Consider the following 26,915-nt stretch of genomic DNA (forward strand, 5'->3'; position numbering starts at 1 on the left):
TCAGGATGTGAATTTGGAAGTTCGAGCTGAAGAAAGTTAGGAAAAGAATAGAGAAGAAGCCTGATACCCATCCAAGCAGCAAGGATTTTAAAGAAGAAGGAAGGAATGTATGAATTGAGGCTCATTCACCTGTCTTAAACACCAGCTGTGTGCTGGTATTCTCAATGGAAATACCTGGCAGCTCTGGGATCTTATAATATTAATCTTTCACATAAATCAGTTGCTGACAGTTCTGTAGCCTGACAAGTCATGCAGCCTGATAGGAGCAAAGCAGAAGGATGAAGTGTTTGATGTTCAAGACCTGATGCCCATCTATCTGTCCTTCTGCCTATCTGGCTTTAGGGGAGGGTTACTCTCCACATCTTGATTCTGTGGACTATGCACACGTTAGCATTTGAAACTTTAGGTGCTCCTGGAATGCATCTTTTGGTTTAGTTTCATCCAGAGGAAACTAATTTCTTGCATATCAAGATCCTTCCTTCATATGAATTGAAGGTTAATGAATGGAGATAATGAGGAAATTGTCTTCAAAAGCACTTTCCTGGTCTGAATTGAAACATCAATATAGGTGCACACATTGAATATGATTTTACCCTCTTTAAATATTGATCTAACTTTGCTTTTTTGGTGTTCTGTGCTTTTATTTGCTTTATCATATAACTGAGTGTTACTATGGTTCATTTAGTCTCTTAGAAAAGGTTCTTCCTATTCTTAACTCTTGCTATTTTCAAAATCTTTATGTCTGAAAAGCTCAAAGGACATACATTATTCTCTCTGTGTTGTCTCCTGTGCTTTGTTGCTGTCTGCTTAGTTGCCTGCAGAAGACTCGATTGGGAGAAATCCCCTTTGGGCAAGGGCAATGCTATCTCCCAAGGAGTGCAGGAGGGAGAGTGTAACCCACAAAATTATGATCTTTGATCTCTTCTCCTTGCTGTCCTGCTTCTTCAGCAGTGCAAGAAGCAAAGTTTAAGTTCCTTCTTTTCCTTTGCCTCCAAAATCTTGATGAGGTGAAGTTGGAGTGGGCAAGGAGTTGAACATGAGCTCATTCCTGGCCTCTCTGCCCCTCTGCAAGGGAACAGCTTATATGTCATCTCAGCAGGACTGCTTAGCATTCTGAGCATGGACATGAAGCTTGTGTTCTTCTGTCCCCTGCCCCTTCTTCGTTTTGTTGCTTGGTTGAGGGGAAAAGTTACTTAGAGCTTTCTTCTGCTGCTGCATTTGCAATAGGAGTTGCTAACACAGGGTTTCCTTATATCTTGGTTGCTAAATGGAATCACAGTCTGGGTCTTGTGGAAGCATTGTCTCTGCACGTGCTGCCTGGCATTGCATGGGGTTATTATGAATCGTTTTATTACATACTGTGGAAGCCCACTCACCTATCCTCTCCTACCCTTATGTCTCTTTCATCATGTCCTTTCCTGCCTTCTATTAACTACAGTTGCTGTTTATTAACTACAGTCACTGTTGATGTGCTGCCTACACCTTTCTTTTGACTCGTCCCTGCAGTGGTTCAAGCACCAATGCTTGGTATCACTCTTTGGATGTGAAGTGTAACATGAACTTTTGCAACTTTTTTGAACTTTTTTTGAAGCTTTTACAACTTCAAGGATTTATGTGAATATCCCTATTTCCCTAAGCACTGTTCACTTTTGCAAGGTCTCGCATAATTTTAACGTTATTCAGATAACTGCTTGATTTCAAATTTGGATGATGCACTTTCTTGGTTACACTTGGTAGAGATTCCATTTATGGCTTGGCATGTGCTTCTGATATATCCTTTCAAATTATTATTATTTTTTTTAATGAGACATAGTTGCCTTTTACAGCACAGACTGGATCAAAGGCCTAATACATCCTTTTCGGTCCTATGTTCCTTACTCTTATGATGCATCACCAAAACCAATTCTGCCTCTTGTCACAGTTCTGCCTCTCATGTAACTGTATCAACTCCACTCCCTGTCTTGTGTATTTTGAAAAGGAATTTTGTATGTTTCTTGCTAGGACTTGAAAAACGAGATTTTAAAGAATCAACACACAGTTCGGGCTGTTTTATTTAGAGAGAAGCAGAAAAATTGTCTGGTTTGAATGCAAGATAGGTATATGTGAAACAAATGAAAGGAATAATATGTTTATCACTTGTAGAAAATACCTTCAGCTCATCATGAATGGTTCAGTCATCTGAACATATCTGGTCACTATACAGAAGTGATCAAAATGGCAAACAGAATTTTAGACTGCAGGAAATATGAGGATGGAAGGTATTTTGCTAGGTGAGACAGTGGCAGACTGTTATTTAAAAGCCAAGGAAATTTTTAAGAGCCCAATTTCATATCTATATTTGTGTGTGAGTATATGTGTTGTGTGTCTGTAGTAAAAATAGAACAGATCTGGAAAGGCAGTGAAAATGATCTGAGATGTGGAAGAGCTTTGTTATGAATAAAGTTTGAAAGGATATTGATTATAATCAAGAAGCATAGATAGAGGACAATCAGAATTTCATTAAGGAAGATGGTTTTCCAACAAACCTGATTCAGAAGAAAGGTGGAGCATAGTTGTCCAAACAACAGACTGGACAAAACAGCATGTAGATAAAAAAAATATGGTTTAACAATTTGTCAGCTTTATAAGCCCCAAAATTCAGATATGTTTACTAGAACCAGCTGAACAAAATATTTTTTTCCCAAGAGAAAATCAGATATGACAAACAAAATTCAAAAAAAAAAATTAACTCCCCAGCAAAAAACAAAAAATTTCAGCTTAGTTCTAAAATTTTCTTGTAAAACTGTTCCCATGTAAATTTTCTAGTTAGTTCCTTTATAATTGTTTTGTATGGAATGGAAACATAAGTGATAAATATGTTGTTGCTTATCTTGTTGCAACAAAGTAGCAAAGGGATTTTTAAACAAAGAAGGCTAACAGTTTTAGATGAAGAAAGGAATGTTCTCTTAATGTATAATTACCCAGTGGAATTCTCTTGCATATGACAGCAGTGCCAAGAGATCAGTAATTCTCAGGAAAAGATTATACATTTTTCATTATTAAGCTGCCAGCTGGCTCCCAGATACTGCTGCTATGATAACCAAGATGATATAGGGAAACCTATGTAAGGTGTCTTTCTCTGCGGTTGGTAGGATACCAAATATCTTATATATTATCTTATGCATATACCAAGTGTTTAGGCTGTTAGTCTTTGTTTGAACTGTGTTCATGCCTACAAAAGAATGGTAATTATGTGGACTTTACATCATTTTCCTTTTAAATTCCTCTGGAATTTAAAATTGATCTCTGAGAGAATAGACAAATATACAGCATGAATCATGTATGCTAAAAGAGCCCTAAGATGACTACTTTTTTTCCCTTTTTACATTTTTTTCTGGTTAGTAGAGAGAAGTCCAAGCCACAGAATCCAGAAACAGACTGACCCGGAGTTTGTGCCCATTTGGACCAAGGAAGGACTGCATAGATGGGATGTAGTTTCAGATTCCTGCACAATATGTGCTTATCTAGAGCCAGCTTAGGTTGGTCTCTAAATACTTTATTTATTTTTATTTATTTATAAGAATAATGACTCTATTTTTATAGGCTACATCATCTAAAGCCTGGTGCCCTCTTTTCTTTTTTTTAAAAAAAACTTTTCCCTAACTTTCAAGTTTGTTTCCAGTCTTTAATTTTACACAAAATCTTGGACTTTGGCGAAAAAAATTCTCTGTAGTCTATGCAAGTCTATACAATTCAAGATTTTGACTAGATTAAAGTTGTCATCAATTTCACCCCCCTCTTCTTTTAACATCCCACTTTCTTTCTTGTACTTATAATATTTTGAAAGCTACCATCCTCCCCATTCTTTTGTATTTTATTTAATTTGATGCTACTGTTTTAATCCGCTTATTTAACTAAATATTTTTTTGCATGCTTTCTTTACTTCCTTTTCCATTTTAGGTATGGACTTTCTAAAAATTTGCTACTGAGCAACTGTTTTTGTGAAGATTGTGCAGCTGATTTCTTGTCAAAAGACAATGCTGAGTGTCAGCCACAGAGGTTCTCCAAAGGGATTTCAAAGAATGCTTGGATTTTCTATACTGAAATAGTAAATTATATTTTACTCAAAACTAGTCTGAGATAGTGAAGATTAAAGCTATATTTTTTTTGTTTCCTGGGAGTTAATGATACTCAGCAATATCAAATATAAAATCCAAGTTTTCTTGTAATAAGACTTTGTAAGAATTTGTAATAAGACTTGGTGTTTGCCAAGGATGACTTCAGAGCCTGACATCCAGCATCTCCATTTTTAGATGATGCACTTTGAAACTGAAGATGGTCTCTTGAATATCTGGACATAAAATATACATGAACAAAATGTGTTAGTTTCTTTTATTTTCATTTTTTTAAAAGGACCATAGATAATAGATTAAAAATCATTTTAAAGATTAACTCTGACTGATATTCTTTTCCCTGTCTGGAATGGATATTAGCTTTTGAGGGCTAAATATGCTAGTAAACTCTGGCTGCTTTGTATCTCTTTGCCAATACTGAGAAGCCATAAACCAAATATAACTTGCTAGTTAAACCAGTTTTACAGCTGTTTTACATTGCTGGAGTGAAGCAGAGCAACTGGAGCATACCAGTGAATCAGGGCAGTTTTTTTTTTCTTTGCTGGTGATTGTGTCCCTTTATTAAGTCTTATATGGAATAAGCCAGGGAATGGACAATCACTTCTTGGCAGCGAACAGTGAAATTGATACAAGACTTGCATTTAGAGCAAAGGCCCATTTTTTTTTTTTTGTCTTCATGCTTTCTTTTATGTTCTCCTACTAGTCATGGTTGCCATATAGATATGTGTAATCATTCCATGCCATACACTTTAGAACTTGCACTTAAGACTGTGTTTTAATATTATTAGTAAGGGTAATCACCATTTTGAGTGTATTTCATAAGCTCCACTGATTCAAGTGATCTTATAAAAGTACCTTTTCATTTGTGATTTGGGAGGATCTAGAAATATTTGCAGTAAAAGTGACAGAGGAATTCTTCACCTGAGAATCAGCCTAATTCTTTCACAGGTTTTGCTTGTGACTGCATCAGATCCCTTCATTTATCTATACTGCAGTTTCCCATCTGTAAACTGTGATGACAGTTCTGTCTTCCAGTTTTGTCTGTTTGAATCTTGTTCATATTAATGCCATTTTGTCCTGCTTTCATTGTATAAATGTGTCTTAGACTAGAAATTAAGTGTCTGAGTGTCTCTTCAGGCTGCTAGAGATTGTAATGTAGCATTATTGTTGATGTTCTGGATTTGTACTGTTCTTGAGGTAAAGAAAGTAGTTGCCACTTGAAACATGAATGTATTAATAATATTATAAATAATAAACACATTACACATTCCAGCTGCATATAGTTGATAGTGGGACTAATGCTTGAAGAAAGCAGAGTTAATATGCTAGGGTAAGCAAATGAATGAAAACTAGTCTAGGGAGATAAGATAATACATAAGAACATCTGCAGAATTATCTTTCCTTTGTCTGTTGTTTGCACAATGTGCATATGATTAAAATCAGCTGGGAGTGTTCAGATTCCTCTGCCTACAGCAAAGGCAATTGCCATATCAATTATGTAAAATGCAGCCCTGTTAAACTTAATGTCTCTGCTGAACTCCAACCAAGTTTTTGCTTTTCCTGCTACCTTTGACATTGTAGGACTTTCTGTATAATTCTGAGGTCAGAAGGCTTTGTGTTATCTTCTGTCCAGATACTAGTTATTGGTGAAAGCCCACTTGCATATCTGGTGTAGATGCACTAGCAGTCATCACACTTTCAAATGAACTTCGACTAATCTCGGTTGTTCAAATTCAGTCAGTTTCTGCTCCTTGATTTTCCTGGGGATGTAACATTTTGTATATGAGGTTCCAGTAATATCATACTTTTATTCTCATGCTGTTGATTTTGCGGGTGGCATTAGCCAGTCTGAAAATCAGAAATCTAAAAAGAACCACAAGATCTGTCCACTTCTGGCAGCAAAGGCGAGGAATTCTCTCTCTGTTTATTATTTCAGCTGAGTTGATTGAAAAAAAGAAGTGGTCTCCTTAACATATTCTCTAACTGTTCATGTCTACGTTTTTGCACCATTTTTGTAGTCTGCAGATCCTGACTGCCAGGAAATCAAGTGTAGGGGAGAAGGAAAGACCGCCTGTGGCACAAAATGCTCATGAACATGAAAGCAAAAATAAAGTAAGCGAAAAAAATAATTAACAGTTTTTAACAGCAGCCACATTCCACACAAGAGAAAATCTACATTAGATAGCTACACGTACAGGGGAAAAAAAAGAGATAGGGAGAGAGAAAAAGTCTTGTAAACTGCTTTGAGCTCCTCTGGGCAGGTGGTGTTTATGTATATAAGTTTTTTGCCATTATTCTCAGCACTGCATTTTACATTCCTTGACAGTTTGGAGTGTAACACCTGTTCTGTCTGGGAGCTGCATGATGTAGCCCAGGACTAAACTGAACTCTTTCCATTTTAGTGGAAAGAAGCTCAGTGTTCCTGCGACCCAACTACAGACAAAATTCTGCTGAAGGACCATCTATAAATTTGCTTAGAAAACTCATTTGTTTTAACCTTTCTAGTACCAGCTTGCTGACCTGTTCAAAGAAAAAGTGGGGCTAGCTGAGTTGTAGAAATAAGGCAGGCAATAGCAGATTGCTCTTGTATATAAAAGGGTTGTGATTGCAGCACACAGCATTGGTGCAAGAAGCCAGCTGGGGATATTGGCCATTGTCTTGGGGCCCTTGGTGGAAATCATCACCTCAGAGTTGCCATGCTTGTGAGAGTGTTTGCCTTCATATGTGCTGACTGCAAGGCAGGAAACCTGTTGATCAAAAATTATGAGTCAAGGGCAATCTGGAAATAATAGGAATCTAGAGATAGAGATAGGGAGAGATATTAAAAAAGGCTACTACTAAACCTTAAAGTAATATCCTGGGCAAGCTCCGGCAGTGTGGGATAGATGAGTGGACAGTGAGATGGATTAGGAACTGGCTGGATGGCAGGGCCCAGAGAGTGGTGATCAGCGGTGCAGAGTCTAGTTGGAGGCCTGTGGCTAGTGGGGTCCCCCAGGGGTCAGTCCTTGGTCCAGTCCTGTTCAATTTATTCATCAATGAGCTGGATGAAGGCACAGAGTGCTCCCTCAGCAAGTTTGCTGATGATACCAAACTGGGAGGAGTAGCCGATACCCCAGAGGGCTGCGCTGCCATCCAGAGGGACCTGGACAGACTGGACAACTGGGCGGTGAAAAACCTCATGCAATTCAACAAGGCCAAGTGCAAGGTCCTGCACCTGGGGAGGAATAACCCCAGACACCAGTACAGGCTGGGGACCGACCTTCTGGAGAGCAGCTCTGCGGAGAAAGACCTGGGTGTCATGGTGGACGACAAGTTGACCATGAGGCAGCAGTGTGCCCTCGTGGCCAAGAAGGCCAATGGGATCCTGGGCTGCATTAAGAAGAGCATCTCTAGCAGGTCGAGGGAGGTGATCCTGCCCCTCTACTCAGCCCTGGTGAGGCCGCATCTGGAGTACTGTGTCCAGTTCTGGGCTCCACAGTACAAGAGGGATGTGGAGCTGCTGGAGAGAGTCCAGCGCAGGGCTACAAGGATGATCAGGGGCCTGGAACATCTGCCCTATGAGGAGAGGCTGAGGGAGCTGGGCCTGTTCAGCCTGGAGAAGAGAAGGCTGAGAGGGGATCTAATCAGTGTATATAAATACCTCAAGGGAGGGAGTGCAGAGGACGGTCATGGTCTCTTTTCAGTGGTGGCCACTGATAGGACTAGAGGAAATGGCCGGAAACTGAAACATCAAAAATTCCATAGGAACTTAAGGAAAAATTTCTTAACAGTGAGGGTGACAGAGCACTGGAACAGGCTGCCCAGAGAGGTTGTGGAGTCTCCTTCTCTGGAGATCTTCAAAACCCGCTTGGATGCAGTCCTGTGCCACGTGCTTTAGGTGTCCCTGCGTATGCAGGGGGGTTGGACTAGATGATCTCTAGAGGTCCCTTCCAACCCTAAGCATTCTATGATTCTATGATTCTATGATCCACTTCACCTCTGCCAAAAAAAACCTCTCCAAAAACATAGTAGTTTATTCTTCCTCTGTAATCACAGCCAGACGTCCTCAAGCATGGTGCTCTCCAACACATCCCTGGGGGCTCCAAAAGGGACACCTGGGTCTTGTTGGTAGGCTCAAAGATTGCTGTAAGTGCTGAGAAATTTTAATTGTTATATCCCAAACCCATTTTTAGGCTACAATAGCTAGGTATGTGGCAAGTGTGTTAACAAGAGCCTTAAATGATAAGAAGCCATCTATCTAGACAAACATTTTGGCATGTTAGGCCAATTCCCATGATCAAAAAATACTTGGTCTGCCTGCTGGTCCATAAAAATACCTGTAACAAAGAACAACTTTAAAGTATTTTTTTTTCCAGGAAGAATTACTGTCTTCTTTTGGGAGAGTGTCTTATTCCAGATGGGTTGAGCATTAATATCCCCCTGTATTCCCCCTGTCCTTCTCCACACAGAATAAAATATCTGTGTTTTCTTCTGGCTACATAGACCTTCATAGAACAGCAGAAGGAAATGGTGCAAATCAGAGAAGAAAAAGAACATAAAAAACAATCAAGAGAGGGACGATTTTAGAAGAGATTTGCAAAAAGTGGAAAACAGGAATGGAATAGTGATAGAAACAGACCGTGTAGTCAGCAGGACATTGAGTGAAGATTTTCACTTGAGTACCTACAGATCAGCAGAAAGGTCTATTCTTTGAGCAGACATGCGGGTGAAAGGAACTTGTAGAGAAAAGTGTGTGAGATCAGAAGACTGTCCATGAAAACAATGAGCAACATTTTGACTTGAGTCGTCCCAAATGAAAGTCAGTGAGATACTGTGGCTTTAGAACATCAGCTTACATATACTCCCAGTTTTGTTAATTGCCAGCAAGGTGAGAGCTTGGATTTGGGGTATACTTTTTCAAGGACTGTTTTCTTCCTCAACAGGAAAGAAAAATTGAACTGTTTCCAATTAGGCCATTTGCCTAATGTATGCAGCAATTGCACAGATGACAACCTAACTCCTAAATACTATACATGACGACAGAGAACCAGCCTTTCTGCGGTAGTAGTAACAGAAGATCTCCTAAATTTAAAATGAAGTCATTGTGCGGGTGCCTCCTTTTCACCTCAGCTGGATGTTGAATTCAGCAAGTCAACTTTGTATAAGGCGTCTATTTAAGGAGAGGCAAGGAATCTTAACCTGTCCCTTTGGAGATAGAAGAAGTCATAGGAAGTTCATCTTTCTCAAAACGAAGATTCTTTTGTCGATCCTTTAGTCAGACACAGTACGTAGTAGTACCATACACAATCTGAACTTAAGGGCAGTCACAAGCCTGTTCTATTCTGATGGAGTTTCAGAAATTATTTCTTAATTCCCAGCTGCTTACAGCAACATAGGATGAAAGCCATGTCTTTGAATTTAGTGGAATTGCATGCCATTGAAGCTGGCACATGAAGAAAACCAACCTCACAAATTCTGAAAATTAGAAGTAAACTCAGATCTTCCCGTCCCATTTCACCATGAGCATCTAAGAGCAGCAGGAAAGTTTGAGCTGTGCTGATTCCATTCTCCACTATCCATTACTGCATGCTGCATCCACTCTGCACCCTATGTATGTTACTCACTTAGAATGTCGACTTCTGTCTCTTGATTAATCCATAATCCTTACATATTTAGAGAACTCTAGCTCAGAAGTTGATGTCATTGGGGCTTTCTTTTTTTATACCAGATGCACTCAACTTCAGGATTTCCTGGTTCTGGAGTGGACTCAGAAGTAGAGGAAACTAATCAGGAGGACGTAGCTTTGGAAAGACTAAGGAAAACACAAAAACCCATCTCTGCCTACTGAGACAGGACTAAGAATGGCAACACTAGTGGCTGCTCCTCTACCATCTCCAAAGTTGGAGGAAAGAGAGGTGCTTTCTGTTTTGAGCAGTAATTTGGGTCATTTGAGTCTATTGAATATAGATCACATTTCAGGGCACTAAATAATAATTCCTTGAACAATGATTTTTTTTTCCTCTTGTGCAGTACTGCATAGTTGGGTAGATACCAGCATATCAGTAGCTAGCTACCGTTGAATTTCTTTTGGAAATTGGGATTTGTGCCAAATTATATCCAACAATGTGTCTCTCTCTTCCACTTCTGTCACTGTCAATGAAAAAATAGTCAGTGGAGTGACTTCAGCATAAAACCAGTGAGAGGGAACTTTAGCCTGTGATCTCTAAGTTTCTGTAGCATGCAGTTCCAGTCAGTTTCCAGGGAACACCAAAAGTTCATCCACACCTGCAGAGTTAAAGGCTGTCCAAGAAATGCAGGAAGGATACCCATCCAAGTGCCATCTGTTGGTCGTTTACTGCGTAGCTTCAGTGGATGTAACCATAGATTTTCTGAGTGCCTGAACCAAGCACAGGTGCTGTGTCCTAAAACTGTTTTTTTTTTTTTTTCCTAGATGCAAACATGTGCTTCAGTACCTCACTCAGGAAGGAGAACTCCACAAGAGAGTTTCTTCCAGGTCCAGTTTCTTCAGACACTCCAGTGTAGTTTACCTTACCTTTCTTATAATCTTCAAGAATAGACAAGCCTTCTGATTAATGGTTCAGGACAAGCATAGACATGTGAAAAGTCTTACATTGCTTTGTGAAAAATAATCTTTTCTTTTCTTTCTTTCTTAAAGGATAAAGCGAATAATTGCCAATGAGAAAATGTGTCCTAAGTGAAGTAGTCCATACCCTAGCTCACACCCTCTAACCTCTTTAGGAAGAGTCATTTGAGTTAGAGAAAGCAGCTAAGCATCTCTTTCTTCTTGTATCACTGGGTTTCCAATGCAGGCAGCAATTGCCCCAGGCCCTATACTCCGAGACTCACACTCTGTGATGAGGTCACAGATTCCCAGCAAGTCTGTCTCGTATCTTCTTGAGTCAGCTTGTGTCCAGGATATTAGGTTTGTCTGGAGTACTGTCTTCATGTAGCAACCCTCTATTGGAAGTTTTGCACTATGCCTTTAAAGGGACAGACCCATTACATCTTCAGGCCAACTTCAAAAACAGAGAGACATAAAGGATCAGCCATTCAAAACTGGGTTGGGAACAATACAGACAAAACCTCCATACCTTACTACAGAATTTCTGAAGTGTTCAGTGCTAAATCATTGGAAAAGTTTATTGAAATTGTAAGTTTATTGTCTCTTTTAGAAGATAAAGACTTCCTGATGGCACTGAGGTCTGCAAGTTTCTTATATACTATCTGACGAGTGGTTTATCTTAATGCTGCTACTGTGGTTCTAGAAATACTTCCACGTGGCAGGAGGTGGAGCTGGTGTTTCAGCAGGTGGGCAGTCTTTACCCTCTGCTGTTTCTGAACCAGCACCCGCTTCACTGATGAGTAAGATGCTGTTGCAGACATCATTGTGTGCAGTTCTGGGCTCTTCATTACAAGAGTAACTTCTAGAGAGGGTCCAGTGCAGAGCTACAAAGGTGATTAACAGACTAGATTGACCTAAGATTAACATCTATCTTATGAGGAAATCCTAGAGAAGAGACAATTGAGAGGGGATCTTATCAACATGTACAAATACCTGCGGGGAAGATGTAAAGAGGATGGGGCCAAACTCTTCTCAGTGGTGGCCAGCGATAGGACAAATAGTTATGGGAACAAATTGAAACACAGGAAATTTCATATCCATATGAGGAAGAACTTCTTTACTGTGAGGGTGACAGAGCACTGGAACAGGCTGTCCAGAGAGGTTGTGTATCTTCTTTTGGAATACTCTAAATCTGCCTGGATGTGAACTTGTGCAATGTGTCCTAGGTGTCCCTGTTTGAGCAAAGGGGTTGGACTAGAAGATCTCTAGAGGTCCCTTCCAACTTCAGCCATTCTGTGATTCTGTGTGTATCAGAAAAAATGTAAATCTCAGACCTAGCCCACACAACCTCAAGTTTACTAAAGAGTCTGTGACACTTGCCTGGTATGGAAGGAGAATTAGCTGGGATGGTTTTATTACATTTTAACACAGATTACTACTTTTTGTTTACCTAAGTTTTTCTTGAAGCTAGAAAGCTAGAAGTCTTTTTTTTTTTTTTTTTTTTTCTTGTAAAGGGCAGGTAGTATATATAAATAGCTGTTTTGTCCCTTCATTTGGAAGCCTGTATTTAAGCGATCAATGAGTACATGTTATGTACTCAACATGTTATTTTTGTACCATCTTTGAAATTTACAGAGCTCTACTTAACATGTTATTTTTGTACCATCTTTGAAATTTACAGAGCTCTACTTAATTCCCTTTTACTGAGTGTTCCGAATCAATTTATTGCTGTCGGTCATTTATTTAATACCAATGTCAATTTGTTATAAATCAGATTCGAAACATGAAGATAGTGCTTTGCAGAATGCATTGTGAATTATTTTGTTGCAGTGTTGGCATGCATCCTGGTGTAAAATAACATAGCTATTTAGCAAATTTTCAACTTAGCCCTATCATATGAGCAAGGATCTTACATGTATCATACCTACTCAACAGGTACATGAGATATTCTTGGCAAAAAGCAATGATCATCGGGTGTGATGTGCCAGGCTGGACTTTTAAACTAGTTCAACTTCACTTTTTTTGTGTGTGTGTGTGTGTGTGTGTGTTTGCTTATTTTCTGTTCAAGTGTTACTCTTCACCACCATAAAGAGAAATGGTTGTCTCATATGGTCTTTTATGTAGTTTGCTTCAGTTGCTTTCCTTGGTAACATGTTCCATATGTTTACAATCTCCTCCTTTTGCCCTCCTCCTTTGCAGCCTAGGGCATATTCCTCACCAAAAGCTGAATGATTATTTTCTGAGGAAATGTTATTGTTCCAAAAAAAGATATTACTGGAGAAAATAAAACATATTTCCAAAGTAGTTCTGCCAAACAGTGAAATAAAAAATGCTCATTATTTTTGATGACAGGGATATTAAAAGGAAAAAAAATGTGTTATTCAAAAATAACCACCTCTGCAATAGTAGTGTGGGAGGATGTTCAATTACATGGAATGTAGTTTTTCAGTGAGCCCATCTAATCTTGTATTGAAGATATGGATTCAATTATTTTTTTTCATTTATATTTTCTTCATCTACATTTTATGCTCCATTCCCAGCATTGTGGTGATGTTTGTTACTATTTATGTTGTTGCGGGTCTTTTTTTCAGCTGTTTCTAAAGCTTTACAAAAATGCCAGATGTCATGGTGGAAACTCAAAGCCTCACATCAGGTCATAAATTATAACAAACCATTAAGAAAAAATATATATATAATAAAAGGCCACTGTACCATTCTTTAGACCTCCTCTTGCTGGCTTTCTTCTTCCCTCCCTTTTCCACTCTCAGCAGGTAGAACTAAAGTGTCTAACCTGGTATGTTTGCTTTGCAGACTCAGAGCAGAGTACTGGGTCAGACACAGAGGTACTGGCAGAAAGGACATCCTGCTCATTTGGCTCCCATTCTGACCTTACATCTGGTGGCTCGGGTCCTCAACCTCCTCCTCCTTCATCCATGGAAGAGATCCAGGTAGAGTTGCAATGTGCTGACCTCTGGAAAAGATTCCATGATATTGGGACAGAGATGATTATCACTAAAGCAGGCAGGTAAGATATCTCTTAATTTTTGTCTAGTTAAAGAAAAAAAAAACTAAATCAAAATCTTTTGGAGAATAAAGAAGCTTTTTTGATAAGCTTAAGGAATAAATATATGGGAAATAGTAATTGGTTGTCAGAGTTTCACAACTTCATCTTCCACCAGCTTTTTTAGAATAAATGGAATTGTTCACTTTTAAATCAGTGACTCCAAAGAAGAAATGGCAGATGTAGGAAGTAGTTAAGGATGGTCTTTCCTTTGAGCAAATAATTGGGAAATGAATGTTGTGTTGCTGGCTGCACTGAATTTAAGAAGAGTTAAAACCTGGGGGATGAACCATTTGAGTTTCCTTTCAAGTTCCCATAGCACTTCATAAACTAGTTCATTTAATCTCATATCTAGCCAAATTCAAGCTCACCTCTGTGCCAAACTTCTGTCTTCCTGCAAACCTAGATGGATACAATACTGATGACTTCCTGTATCAAAACTGTGCAAGCTTAATGTTTCCGAACACTATTGAATTGATTCCATGTTAGTTGTGGTTAGGGAGAGGCAATAATAGTCCAGAAGTTTTAAAAAAGAAAAACTCACTCTGCCATCCTGTTAACTATAGGATAACAGATTTCCATTATTAGTTCACTATCAAAGGAATAGCTAGAAAGTTGTAATCCAAAATACAACTTGAAACTATCTGTACATTTATCAGTCCTTCAAGCTATAAGCTATCCCAGATGTTTAGATATGTCTTCATTAAGATAATATTTTCCATATCCACTTAATGATGTTTTAATTCCAATTAATCTTATTAAAGAGAAGTCAGTACCATGGACAGAGCTGATCAGCTTGAACAGATCCATTTGCCTATCTCAGGAACCGTTCTGTCCCTTTTCAGAAATACGAATTGGAGCTTTTCCAAAGTTTTAGCCAAAATCCACACTTTTTCTTTTTTTTATATATACTTTTGTTTCATGTCTGTGCTCTCAGAGCCTGCCAGAAAAACTAGACTGTTGTTTTATATTTTTCTACTCACCACCGTTCTCTAGCCCACAAAGTTCAGATAATTTGAGGAAAGTTATCTTGGACAAACAACTCAGATGATTCCTGAGGGACATTATAAGAAAGAAATTGTCTCTTGGGTTGAGCTGTACAGTCTCATCAACACACAAGAATCTTGCATCAATACAGAAGAGGCTGCTGTAAATGCCATTATGTCGCAAATGAAAGAGGCAGAGTAATAGAAATAATACGTTTACTCTTAGAGGTATCAAAAAGACACAAAGAAAATGATTATTATGGCCAGTTCATATGAAGTGATTTGTCCAGCCTCAGGAAATATGATACTGGAAGAATCAAGTTCATTGTCCTAGTGCCTGATCCATGCTGTCTATGAGAATAAAAAAAGAAGATACATTTTTAGATGTTGAATTAATTTCAGTTAATTCTCTTACAATAAATGGAATATATAGACTTAACAGCTGTACAAATATCTCTAAGTTCACCAAAACTAGTGCACAACAAATGCCCAGAACTTAATGGCATAATATGGAGATGACTTCAGCAGTTCACACATTTCTAAATGAAATAACTGTCCCTTCTGAAAGCTTAAAAAGCCATACCATGATCACAGGCCTTTTAGAAAAAGGTCACTCAACAAGTTACAACATCAATGCTATGGCAGTTTTACAAACTGTTTAACATATCTTCTCACAAAACCTTGAGAGCAATGACAGAGGCTCTGGAGAAGGAGGGGCTAATGAAAAAAAGACGTTGAAGTATTCTAGGGGAGAGATAACATAAAGAAATGAAATATTTGTTATCAGGTGAAAAAATGGAAAGTTTCTATTTGGTAAAATCGATCCACACATCCAAAAACAGATTTTGTTTTTCCTTTAAAAGTTTTTAGAAAATGACAATATTGAAGAATTATCTATTGTAAAAATACTATTTTGCTGAAAATTTTAATCTGTTTTTTTGAGCTACAAATTATTAATTTGTTTAGAACTGTCTGCAATATATACTTTGACAGTTTTGTTATAAAACTACTGTTCTGGCACATATGAATTGAAAAGCTTAACACTGGCGATGGTTCATGGATTTGCCATTCATGTTGCCTTTCTGTTTGATGAATAGGTCCTCCCACATTGCATATCATTATAACAAATAATCAATATATCTTCCTAATTGCACAGTAATATCAGGAAACTGAGTAAGAATTACTGTGACTTGTACTTTGTTCCTTCCAGAAGGGAGAATGTGGGAACATAATGCAGCTGGATTACAATATCATTGAAGCACCATGCCAGGAAAAATGAGCCCCAAATGGTGAAGAAGCAACCCAAAATGAAAAACTCGGATTCACTTCCCCAGCCTGAAATCCTTCTGTTTGCTAAATTCTAGCCCTAAGTTAAATATTTGGTTTTGATATTCTTACTTTTGACTCAAAGATTTGGGTTCTCGAGTGTTTTTTTTTTTTTTGGTTCTCAAGAGTTTGTTTCTTTATGCTGTATGCTCCAGGAAAAACCTTGGTTTGCCTACATTTTCCAGTGAAATATCACAATCCCTATTTCAGCCAGCTGTCAGAAGTGTTTAACAGCTCATGCTAAGAAAGACAAGGGAACCAAACTCTGTTTTAAATAGCTCAATACCAATGTATTCAGGCAGTTTCAAGCAAGGAATAGACATCGGGAAATTTGTAAGAATTTTAAGGAATATTTCACTATTAGAGTTTTCTTTCTCTAACATTATTACCAGCATTCTCAAATGCCTTTGCAAGGTCCCTCCTTGATAATTTTTCCACATTAAAAAAAAGGACAGCAATACAGAAATGTAGTGTACTGAGCAAATTGTATGTTCTTTATAGGCCTAAAACATATTCTTTCTCCCCGAAAGGATATGCTTATCATTACATGAATCCTAATGGTCAATGGCTGCACATACAAAATCTATTAATCTAGCATTTTTTTTCTGATTTTTATGATACCTTCAAAGTGATATTAACAATATTGAATGGGATTTTCCCCTCTGATTGTGGGTTAGCCATTGCAAAATGTAATGAAGATTTGGGCATTTGCTTATGTGGTATATCTGTTTATTAGGGGGTTAGATAGCTAACCTCTCTGATTATTAATCTCTCTCAGTAAGCATTCTTCCTGTATAGAGGGTGTGTCTGTGATGGGTGAGATGGATGAGAGTTGAGTCTGGCATCCTGTTTTTTCATAGTGGATGCATGATATATGAAGTATCCCATAGATTAGACTCCTGAAAAGCCACAGTATGCTCTTCGGCAAGAGACTGCAACAGTGATTTTGTTGCAAAGCTCTGTTAGTGCTGAAGTCACTCAGGGAGAAGACTTCTCAGAATGAGGGCTGGGAGGCTAGCAATCTGCTGCTGCTTTGCAGTCCTGTCCCAGTAGACCAGATATGCCTGCTCCAGGGTCCAAAAAAATATATGCACCTTTGTGTGGAGCAGTTGAGAAGATCTGTTGAGCTCCCTCTCCCTTGTAAACAATAAACACTGTAACTCCCAAACCCTCATTCAGCCTTTCCTTTCAAAGGAAACATCTCTACATAATCCCGTGCAGCAGAAATAAACAGGAGGGTGTTCCTGGTTCCCCTTCCCTAGTGTCCCTCACCTCCATTCCTCACAGGTTATTTTAATAAGTAAATATATACCTGGCACAAGTCTTCAAGGCAAGGAAGTATAAGTTATAAAATACTCCTGATAACTTCAGGCTACTCTGTGAACTCATGTGCATTGTAAACACTGTGCACAATTAATCCTCAAACCTTTCAGTATTTTGTGGAGTTTCTCATTTAGATATTTTGTGACCCTGGTAGGTGACTAATCTTTCCATTACTATCAATAGAACCGTGCTATTTGGGTTGTATTAAAATGGTTCACATCTTGACACACTCTTAATTTTAGGATTTGCCTTTAGGTATCATCTTTAAGTAAACATAATCCAATTTGAACCGTATGTATATCATTACACAGTATAGTTGTGAAAACTGCATGATAAATCATGTCAGTCCTTTAAATTCTCATTTGACTCACTGACCTGTCGGTACAAGGACTATTTCCAATTTCTGAGCAGTTTCGAGAAATTATTGCTGTGTTTTGGAATAACCTGCCAGGTAGCTATTTACTTCTTATCATAGGATCATAGGATCATTAAGGTTGGAAGGGACCTTTAGAGATCATCTAGACCCCTAACAGGGAATTTCCCTCTTTAAAATTGAGCTTAGAAACAGAATAAATTTATACTGGAAAGGACCATTAGAGGTCATCTGGTTCATGCCTTTACTCAGAGCAGGGCCAGCTTCGAAGGTAGATTCAACCTGAGGCAAACCTCACATGCTGGTTCAAGAGGCCGAAAAGAGAGCTGATGCCTTGGGAATCCTAAGGGTTATAAACTAGAGCTTTAGTAGATTGGAAAATAAAAAGCATGTTACGGGTATTACTCTGTTACTCCATCTCTGAAGGGATAGACTGAGGTAGACAGTTGCTACAAAAATACTTCTAAAGAGACTTCTGAGTGATCCTAAAATAATTGTAATAGCTTACTTCATATTGTATTTCCCCTAACAGGAAACTATATATGTGCACATGGACTTCCAATGTGTCTAGCAAGACTTTTCTCCTGCTGAGTGATAAAGCTATCATATAAATAACCTGATCTTCCCAAACTGTTGTTGACATAAAACCTTCTACTAAACTATATCCAATGTCATCATGTGTTCCCTATCCAGAGAGGCTTTGTGTCTGCAACAGTTGACTGAAAACCCAGCTGACACCTTCCTAGATAAAAGGTTTATTAATACTGTTTATTGATACAGCAAAATGGAAATGGCCTGAATTCCACCCAAACTTTTAAGCCTGGGGTTTTCCTATGATGTAAGTGCCTCTGGGGGAAAAGAGGCAGCTGACACAAAGCATAGGAACTTAATCAAAATTTCACCTGTATATGTCTCTAACTTGCTATTTTTTATCTCCACCTTTTCCATTTTCTGCTTTTAATACTCTAGCGATACTGCTGGAGGCCACTGTGATACTCGCAGGCAGCATCAGTATGTCAAAGAAATTTGACACACATAGAAAAAGAAAACGGCAGTATTTTACAGACTTCGAAAATACACTTAAATCTTAGAGGAAGCAGTGGGATCAGCTGCATTCTCTTCAATTATTTTAGAGATTAGCTTCTAAGCCTGTTGAATGGTCTGTGGTAATCTTTTACAAGGTATTTCATAAGCAAATGACCCATGGGCTATACTGCCCATGTACACTGGGTTGTAGTTTTAGAGAGAGCTCCTTGGAACACACACCACATTTGATTTTCCTAATACAGTGCACAGACTTAGACTCAAAGAGACTAATATTTAATCCTGGATTTCTCATCAACCTTCTGAAACTTGACCTACCTCTCAAGTTGCTCCCAAGCCACCTTCAATTAAGGGGAGGTGGATTGTAAAATGCCACATCTTGTACCCATTTATCTTGGCAGATTTAACGATCCATTATGGCAGAAACAAGGTAATGCCCTCAAACCACCAAAGACTAATCCATTATTCCTTTTTTTATTATTTTCTCCCAGGTTGCTCAACTAGCAAACTCATGCTATCAGTTGCAGAAATCTACTTACTCATTGGAGGGTTTCTGCAGACAATTTTTCTGACAGTTCTATGTCTCTCATAACTCTAGTTAGCTGTGCTCTGGCAGATGTGGAGTGATGTTCTCCCCACCCACAAGATGAATGCCCTTTTCCAAGAGCAATTCAATTACTAATAGATCAGATATTTTTCTCTCAATGCAATGAAAAGGCAGAGTTGTAGCTAGGCAGAATGTTGAGCTGTGACCACCTCCTTTGTATGGCCCGTATCAGAAAGAATAAAATAAGTTATGGTTGCATCTTTTTGATGCTGCTTTTTAGAGATGTTTGGAGACATCATATAAATATTATATTTTCTTCTTTCTCCAGGCAGTTTCCAGTGGTAATACTCTGAGACAGACAAATGCTGGGAGGATTTGATTAAAAAAAAAAAAAGTCATAGCATCTCCTCCCTAACAGAATCAAACTAGAAAGGTCAAGCATAATGTATATTGCCCACCTGTGTATTGAAAAAACAAGAAAAAAAGCTTACTGTAAGGACAATTTTTGTCTTCTAGGAGTCTGGAACAGACAGAATACTTGTCTGAGAGTGTTTTATTGTTATCTACAGGTTGTTAATGAGTTATCCCTCTTTTTAAGTGGAAAAAAAAAATCAGAAGATTTGCACTGCTGTGAGCACAGTCCTTACTACCAGACCCAATTCAGAGAAGTCATATCAAGAAGTGCATTATTTAAAGTAACCTGCTTCCCATGTCATAGGAACCTCCTCAGCTTTCTTACAATTTTATTCCTTATTTCTATTCTTTTCTAGGAGAATGTTTCCAGCCATGAGAGTGAAAATTACAGGCTTGGATCCCCACCAGCAGTATTATATTGCCATGGATATTGTGCCTGTGGATAACAAGAGATACAGGTAAGTTTTTTGGGTGAAGAACTAGAAACATCAAGATATCTCAGTGTCAGTGAAAGCCTAGAAAATACACATACCGTTATACAGTATTCCAAAGATATCCTGGGGGAGACTGGAGAAATCCCCAAGAGGACAATACTGAAATAACCTCTCTGGCAGCAACCAAAATCTATTGGTTTACACCATTAATTGCCTTGACCATAAGAACGAATTCTGTCTTAACGAATCTCCACCACTGAACTGAAGAACAGGAAGAAAAGCTTTCTCTAGTATTAATGGTCTCTTGATCCTAAAAATATTCTGGAAAACTAATGGTCCTCTGAATCCTAAAATACAATCCAGCCAGGGGAAATTTATCTGTACCCTTTAAAAGACACCTGAGAGAAAGCATTTTCCATAAATAGCCTTGCACTCAAGGCTATTTCAAGGATTCAATAATTGATCATCTGCTAAATATTAGATTTTTTTTCTCAGATCATACAGGGTAATCCTCAGGAACATCCTTTTCATGGAAGCAGCAAAATTGTACCTGATACTCAGCTACTTGTTTTATTCCTTGCTTTGAGTATGGCTCTGACAGCATTAAAGTTGAAAATTAGTATGCTGTCTGAGAATTTGATTCTGTCCTTGTTATTTTGTGCAGCCACATATAACAAATTAGCACTAAAAGGCATAGTGCTAATTCTTTAAAAGAATATTAAAGAATTAAAATTATTCATCTCTATTAAAGGAATATTTATTTATTTATTTATTTGAAAGTACAGGAAATGAGTCATCAGTTGTAGTTAAGGACTGAGATTATTTAACAGAGCTGAGTAGAGATTGAAAGGGCAACACACCAGAAGGACAGCACAGAGCAGGACTCAGAAGGCTCAGAAAGTCTGTTCATGAGGTGCCTGAGGTTGAAGGAGCTGAAGGAGAGGAAGATAGAAAGTGTTCAGGTAGATCTGTAGTAGGAAAATTTATAGAATGGCCAGTTTGGGAATGCAAAAGATCATTTACATTTTTTCCCTCTAATCTTAGCATCTGCAATATTAAGTGGATTTCCCTATTTTGCAACTTTTTAAAACAGAAAATCTATTTTATTAAAGATTCTGGTACATTGGATTTTGCCATTTCTGGGGGAATGTACATGTGTTTTGTACCAATGCAGATACAATGCAGTTTTCTAGAAATTACAAAAAGTTTGGTAATATTTTCAGAGAGGACTTTGTTTACTAGCATTTCCTAGCCTGTTACTCCAGCTCAGAGAGAGTTAAGGAGCTGAGAAGGCACATGTGGCAGAGTTTTACAGGGAAAATAACTACAAAGGTGGTTTTAATAAGGAACCAAGCAAGTGGCTCAGAGGTGATCTGGCTTTTATTCAGAAGGCAGGAGGTTGCAATAAAGCATGTTCCCCTTCGACTGCAAATGAGAGCTTGGGGTGTGGGTAGTAGGGTAGCTGGGAAGGGAAATGGAGATGTTCTTCTGGTGGATGGGTAGTAACATTTTCTTAGTCTTTTCCTCTTTCTTTTTCAGATACGTTTATCACAGCTCCAAGTGGATGGTGGCTGGCAATGCTGATTCACCAGTGCCCCCAAGGGTTTACATCCACCCTGACTCACTGGCTTCTGGAGACACCTGGATGAGGCAGGTGGTCAGTTTTGACAAGCTCAAACTGACCAACAATGAGCTTGATGATCAAGGCCATGTAAGTTAGAGTGCATAGTGCCTGCTACCCCAAGCAACTCCTGTCAGACACAAAGGAGTCCCTTGTCCTGCCAGAAAGGTGTGCCTGTAGCCTCTCTCCAGAGAGTACTAGAGTTTCCTTCCCTACTTCGGTACTTTTTCTCAAGATGTTCCTGGCCCTATAAAACAGTAAAGACCTTTTTTTCCCTTTGATACTTTGACATGGCATGTACATGTAGGAAGAGCTTGGTCTCACACTGACTTGTGCGTGTTAAGAAGAATTTTATTCCCATAAGCCTTGTAATACTTTTGGGTGTAGCACAGAATTTTTTTGGGGAAAAGAAAATCCTTCTCCTTTTTTTTCCCTCTTCAGATAATATTACACTCAATGCATAAGTACCAGCCCCGTGTTCACATCATCCGTAAGGATTTCAGCAGTGACCTTTCTCCAACAAAACCAGTTCCTTCAGGTGATGGGGTAAAAACCTTCAACTTCCCAGAGACTGTCTTCACCACAGTGACAGCCTATCAAAATCAACAGGTAAAACTGCATGCTGGGTGCCTCCAAGCTTCTTTTATGTCTGGTCTTTATATGAAAAGAAAGGAAAAGAAATCTGTGTTGTTTGTGTTTGTAGGTCATTAACTTACAGACATTACAAACTTAATTACTTAATTACAATTACTTACAAACTTAAGTCATTAACTTACAAGGAATATGTGCACACTGTATTTTGCTGCGCAAAAAGAAAATATTTACTATGGGGCAGTGTATAGACATGAAATATCTAGCCATAGAATAATTTTGGAGGCAAGGTGCATGTAAAGCAGCTAGATGAGACTGACCACAAGCAGATGTATAGTGTTTCTTTTGCCTGTAGTGTCCTGTGTCCATCAAATTTTTACAGCAGTATAATGAATTTGTTCTTTAACAATTTGTTTTTAACAGAGAAAATGATGTTATTTAACAGAGAAAATTTATTTTTTAAAGCAGTGAATATTTTTCTCTTAGAAAACTGAAATGAAATCAGTTTATTGAAAAAAGAAATATTTGAGCATAAAAAGTAATCCATATCTTGTACATTAATTACCATTCTCATGCATATATCACCTTTAATTCAGATCCTGCAATTTCCAGGGCTACTATTGATTCCAGGTACCATAAGGGAAAAGATGTTGCCACCACGTTTGATTATAGAGTTCACTGTCTATCTCTGTCTACCCAAATAATCTGTAATAGGAAAATAATTGCTAGGGCAAAAAAAAAAAAAAAAAAAAAAAAAAGGTAAGAATGGACGCATGTGAGGCACTAGCAGAAAAATGAAGTTCTTAAAGAACTGGGACATGAATTGCATGCATTTGCTTATCCTTTTGTGACCTGTGAAAGATGGTATTCTGGTCCTCAAAGGAAGAGGTTGCCTGCTTCGTTGCTTCTGTAGGCCCTGTTCACTGCATATGCATCAAATACACCCAAGTACCCACCCATTCCTTATGTAGCCTCCCTGAATACTATTCACCTTCCAGTTGTCCTGCTTCAGGGATTCCTAGTAACATTCACACTATTTCTGTCACACTTTTGGTTCAATATGCTCTTTTTCTCTGGCGTAAATACGCACTCGGTTGTTCTCAGGCAAAACGTGCTGTGCACATTCCATTCCTCTTTCCTCCCTTTCTTCTCCTTATTGGAGAGTTTTGCATTGGCATCAGAAGCGCTCTGTAAGGTAGTTTTATCACAGCCATGTGAAACAGAATCCTAGCTGTTAAAACTTTATGTTGTGTTAGTAATGTGGTGTCAAATTATATAGCATATGGAACTGCTGCATGCAAAATGATGGCATAAACAAGCTTGAAAGTTGAAACCTGACAGATATTGTTGTCAATTGCTACAAGAAAAAAAACTACATTAAATCATTTTCTGCTGTAAATTTTTGAGGAATCTTGAACTGAAAATGGCGAGGCAATGCATTTCTCCAGGACATCAGCTGAGCTTGTGGAGAGGTACCACAAAATCTAGCTAGAATATCATTATATTCAGTATTATTGGACTGAGTGACAGTACCATATCAAGATGGCTCAGGACAGATTGTCATGTTTAGCCAGTGAAGCGTTATAATGTTTTTGTATCACAAAAACAAAATCTTTGATTCTTTATAGAAAATAAAAAGAGTCTTTTTCTATTTGTGAATAATGTACAATCTTGCTGCAGTTTCTCATCATCTAAAATTTGTTGAGAAATCAAAGGGAGACAAAATAGAGGACTGAGAAAAGCTCAGAATTCACATAATTTCCCCTCTTTCTTCCCTAGCTATCCTTCCCCTTTTATAAATTGTTATCCTGGAGTCTTTCCTCAAATCTCTTCCTCTTGCTCGTGTTTTTTAGAAGATTCCCTCTTACATGGTGGTGTGCATCACATCTATGTTTGTTACCTAGAAAGGTTAGATCTAAGACTATGGTTTTCTTTGATATGCACACCTTTAAATTATTTTCTTTGGAATTGCAGGCGAATGTACATTGAATGCAAGTTACAAGCAATGGACAGCTTTTCCTAAGCTTTTCTTAGTTAACTTGCATGAATTTTTTAAAGGACTGGCAAGTTCATCAAGCATAAATGGAAAACTTCTGGATTACTTAGTGGATAAGCATCTAGAGAGATATATACTGGTGGATATTTGGAATAGTAGCGCCGGGAAAGGGACAGGAGGGAAAAAGGCTCAGTCCTTTACTTTTTTAAGTAGATCCGAGGCTGTGGGTTGTCTTTTAAATATGTTTTTGGAAGTTCAGTGTTCAAATCCTGGCCAGGCAAATTATTTCTGACAGAGTTCTGTGGCTCCCGATATTATAGGATAAAGCATCAGTCTACATAGATTATTGTGTTGGGTCTTTTTGCTGTTAGAATCTATAACCTGGGACTACGAAAAGCTGCAGGATTTATTTTATCTATTCATACCAGCATGCTGTGAATTCTCAGGGGTTCAGGTCTGACTGACTTGTACACTCTGTAGGAAGTTTTCATTTGCCCTGATAGCAAACAGGGCATAGAGCAACAGCCTTAAGTGGAGCACAAAAATGAGTGTGTTTTTTTTCCCTGAAAGATTATTTTTGATGGGAAAAGTGTTAAAAAGAGTGTTTTAAAAACCTGATTTCCCCCTGGTCTGGTTAGCATCCCAAAAGAGCTGTCTTTCTGAGAACATCTTTCTGTTATGTTGACCTCCTGCTGCTTGAGGTCTGCAGTCTGCATCTGGTCATAACCAGAAATACAGTCACAACAGATGGGACATGGGAACAGGAAAGGGATGGAGAAAGCCCTGAATGGCAGAGGGGAAGTTAGAAAAGACCTGAGCAAGGCCTTTCCCAAAATGTGTGGTGGTGATATTAAACCTGCTGAGAAGTTGTTCAGAAATAAGAGATTTGAAATTAGCAATCCCATCAAGTCTTTTTTGCTGGGATAGAATAAAGCAGGAACTCAGGGAGCAGTCTATGAACAAATCCAGTTCAAAAAGGCCAAAAATATAGCTAGCTGGATTCTCTTGAAGCCTAAATATAACTCTGCAGATGGTGTAGAGGAAGAAGACTGCTGCTTTAGACTTGGCGCAGTGGAAGGCTGTCAGTGGATGAAGTCTTCTCATCTGTAGGTATGGACAAGAGGAGCAGGATAGGGAAAGATGGGGGATGAAATCTGAGCACCTTTGCCCATATATGCAAGCACAGAGATATAAACAATCATCTCTTTGCTTGCTAATACCTCTTCTGCTTCTACTGTGGCGGCTTTACAACAGCTGGAGTGAAGCTGAGTCACAAGAAGAGCGCAGTGAGAGTGGACAAGGATGTTGACAAGGTGGACAGTAGGCTTAGTTCTCTCTCATTTCCTTCCTTAAGTATGAGTGGTGATGCAAAATATGGAGCAGAGGCATTTTCCCATTTGCCTTCACTGCTAAAAGTGGGAAGGGAGGAAATGGAGAAGAGGAATCCACTAGAGAGACCTTACAAGTACACAGTGCATAAGGACAAATGAAAAGGGAGAAAAAGTACACTTGGGCTCAATGCAAACTTGGTTTCACTCCCAGAATCCCTTCTAGATACCAACTCCTAACTCTCTGCAATTTTGTCCCCTTGAATGGGCTTAAATCAGCATCCAAAATGGAATGAAGTATTCCAACAGAAATAAAAAAAAATATTCCTGCAATTAATCAGTGAATTTGCTACTATTTACTACCGCAGGGATTTTCCTGCACCTCCCTTCCCCCTTGTCCCCCTGCCCGCCAAATGCGTGTAATCACCAAACTTTTATCTGGACACCAAATCTGGAAAGACAGTAGAGGAAGGAGAGGAAATGACAGGAAAGAAGCCTGCTTTCTTCCTCTGTAATGGACAGACCTGTAAGATAAAATAATCAGGTAAGGGATGGGGATGTAAGGCACTGAAGATAGAATCATAGAATCATAGAATGCTTAGGGTTGGAAGGGACCTCTAGAGATCATCTAGTCCAACCCCCCTGCATACGCAGGGACACCTAGAGCACGTGGCACAGGACTGCATCCAAGCGGGTTTTGAAGATCTCCAGAGAAGGAGACTCTACAACCTCTCTGGGCAGCCTGTTCCAGTGCTCTGTCACCCTCACTGTTAAGAAATTTTTCCTTAAGTTCCTATGGAATTTTTGATGTTTCAGTTTCCGGCCATTTCCTCTAGTCCTATGAGCATGAAGAAACACTGAAATTTCTGAGTTCCAAACATTTTGGAATTTCTTCCATATACATATATATTTATGTATATATATATTTTTTATATATATATATATATATATATAAAATACAAATATGCCATACTGGTAAAACAAATATATATATTTGCCATGTTGTATTACCAGTATGGGGAATGCTCTTGAGTCGGAGAACCCTTTTCATTAAAAAATAAATCTGAAGTTCTCTGAATCCCTATGCATGCCTTCCAGTGGCCATAAAACTTTGCCTTACTGGGAGAAGTATCTCTGGAAACAATTCTAAAATGCTAGCAAATCCATCACAGGAATTCCCAAGATTCCCTCTGTTGT

The 26,915-nt window shown here is 38.5% G+C and overlaps 1 protein-coding gene across 1 annotated transcript in view; it reads left to right on the plus strand.

The window, feature by feature from the left end:
• The window catches only part of TBX15 (T-box transcription factor 15), a 95,505-nt gene that overhangs the window by 46,079 nt on the left and 22,511 nt on the right, over positions 1–26,915 (plus strand). The window contains exons 2-5 of the mRNA XM_010225827.2: positions 13,486–13,699; positions 20,105–20,206; positions 21,722–21,893; positions 22,245–22,412. Coding sequence (XP_010224129.2) covers positions 13,486–13,699; positions 20,105–20,206; positions 21,722–21,893; positions 22,245–22,412 — 656 coding nt within the window. The remainder of the gene's footprint in view (positions 1–13,485; positions 13,700–20,104; positions 20,207–21,721; positions 21,894–22,244; positions 22,413–26,915) is intronic.

The sequence above is a fragment of the Tinamus guttatus genome, unplaced genomic scaffold, assembly GCF_059628265.1.
Source record: "Tinamus guttatus ecotype Peru unplaced genomic scaffold, ASM5962826v1 Tinamus_guttatus_pri_ptg000404l, whole genome shotgun sequence".
NCBI classification, from domain to species: Eukaryota; Metazoa; Chordata; class Aves; order Tinamiformes; family Tinamidae; genus Tinamus; species Tinamus guttatus.